Genomic DNA, 2,259 nt, shown 5'->3' on the forward strand with positions numbered 1-2,259 from the left:
GGCGGGAAAAAATCGGAAAAAATCGGAAAAAATCAGAAAAAATCAGAAAAAATTCAGAAAAAATCGGGAAAAAATAAAAAAAATAAGAAAAAACTGAAACCGTAGCCAGAACCTTGGACAATGGATAGGTACGCCTTGAGCTCGCGATGCGCACTTGGACATACCTGCACCTCTGCCGCCGTGCCTGCTGCAGGGGGGCCGAGCTTGTGCACAAGCTAGTTGTGCACAGAATGTTTGTGCACGCGTTGTGCACGCGGTTTGCACGTGGTTTGCACGTGGTTTGCACGCGTTGTGCACGCGGTTTGCACGTGGTTTGCACAAATGTGCACGTGGTTTGCACGTGGTTTGCACGCGTTGTGCACGCGGTTTGCACGTGGTTTGCACAAATGTGCACGTGGTTTGCACGCGGTTTGCACGCGGTCTGCACGCGGTTCGCACGTGTTGTGCACAGGACCATTTTATCACGGGCGAACCACGTTGCCGGAGGAGCGAAGCAGGGCTTGTCGTTTTGTTTACGTGTACGTGGCAAACCCAACTTATCGTTAATGAATCCATCACCAGGATCGCCTCCCGAGGTGGACCCAGACCACTGGTACCCTGACCTCTCCCCGCCGAGCACGCTCCTCGAGCTGGCGAGCCGTGAGACCGATCGCGGCCCGTACGTGCGCGCGCTGCTGGCAGCAGGCGCAGACGCCAACCGGATCAACCCGTTCCACCGGAACGCTCCGCTGCACGTGGCAGCCGAGGCGGGCAATGCATCGTCCATGGAGGAGTTGCTCCGCGCCGAGACCGTCGACGTCAACAAGCAGGACCTGTGGGGCTGCACGCCGCTGCACCTCGCCGCCTTCAGGATGCGCCTGCGAGAGCCTGGCAGTGGCACAGGTATGGGCGCCTCCGAAGAATAATGGGGGGGACGGTGGGTCACAATATAATTGATTGCCGCACTCACTGTAAAAAATTTATATAGTAGATTTCCTATAAATGTATCTGCAGCAATTCACATATACATGTATGGGAATTTTCCCATACAGGCGTATGGTAATTCTACCATACGCGATAGTATTCTTACCATACAAGTATAGGAATTCTCCTATACACCTGTGTAGGATAAGTACCATGTGTGTGTGGCATTATCCCTACACATGTATAGGAATTTTCCTATACACTCAATGCTCTTTCAAAAAAGAAAAAGTTTTTTAGCAGATGATACCTTACAACCTTACACCTAAATATATCTAAACATAACTATACATGAGTAATGTAAGGTGTCATTGCTTTAACTCTCGATTAAGAAATATAAATGAGAACGTATAGCAAGCTGCGCTAGGCGGGGCCGTGAGGCGGCTGAGGCCGTCGCGTCGCGTCGCTCGCGCTACGCGTTGTTGCGCAGAGCCACTAGCCGAGCCGGGCGGAGCCGAGCCGAGCGGAGCCGAGCCGAGCGGAGCCGAGCCGAGCGGAGCCCGAGCCCCGAGCCGTCGGCCGCGCTAGTCTACGCTAGTCCTCCCCCTCCCTCGCACCGCTGGAGCCCCCGCACCCCCCCTTCCCTACAAGTGTAAATACAGAAATATAATAGACTGGAATAGAATAATTCTTGACAAGGTATCATCTGCTTTCACGATCCGTTTCTGGTCGGAACTTTTTTTCTTAACCACTTTCCCGCCGTTGCCCTCGTTCCTTGTCGCCTTCCTACCGCCTTTTGGTAATTTCATTTAACTAAGCATTGATGTAATTTTGTAATACTTTCCCTAGTAGCACATAATTGTCGTACGACTGTCGGACAACAGTAGAAAAAAGATACGAACTATCGGTGCGATATACGAAATGAGAAAAATGATTCTATCGGTATACTATCTTTTTCCCTCGAAACGAAATTCTTTATCGGCCAGCTATCGTAATGGAAGCAAAAAACCACTGTTGTGGATTCGATCAGGAATCGATAACAAGTACAACAAAATGGTAGATGGTTTAAATTTGATAGACCAGAGACAATCGTCTGACTATGGAAAAGCCATCACTTTTGGATTTTCTTTATCGTCATAATAATACGACGATAGATAAAAATCACACTATGTGCGACAGTTTTGTGTTACTAGGGTTAGCGAATGGAGAGTTGAACCTCGGACTTCTGGCTTGCGCTCCCGTCACGCTGACCACTAGACCACGGCGACTTGTTGGGAAGCGTGCCCCACCAACACCGTGTCATCCCAGAGCTGCGCGCCGCCCCTCGCTGGGCCATTCCCAGAGGGTCAGCCAGGTGTC

General features: G+C 50.7%; 1 protein-coding gene across 1 annotated transcript in view; it reads left to right on the plus strand.

Moving 5' to 3' along the window:
- Positions 1-561: 561 nt before the first annotated feature.
- The window catches only part of LOC113214821 (transient receptor potential cation channel protein painless-like), a gene marked incomplete at its 5' end in the record, with an annotated part of 78,797 nt that continues 77,099 nt past the window's right edge, over positions 562-2,259 (plus strand). The window contains 1 exon segment of the mRNA XM_052271502.1: positions 562-882. Coding sequence (XP_052127462.1) covers positions 562-882 — 321 coding nt within the window.

This window comes from Frankliniella occidentalis, unplaced genomic scaffold, assembly GCF_000697945.3.
Source record: "Frankliniella occidentalis isolate FOCC.00 unplaced genomic scaffold, Focc_3.1 Scaffold164, whole genome shotgun sequence".
Lineage (NCBI taxonomy): Eukaryota > Metazoa > Arthropoda > Insecta > Thysanoptera > Thripidae > Frankliniella > Frankliniella occidentalis.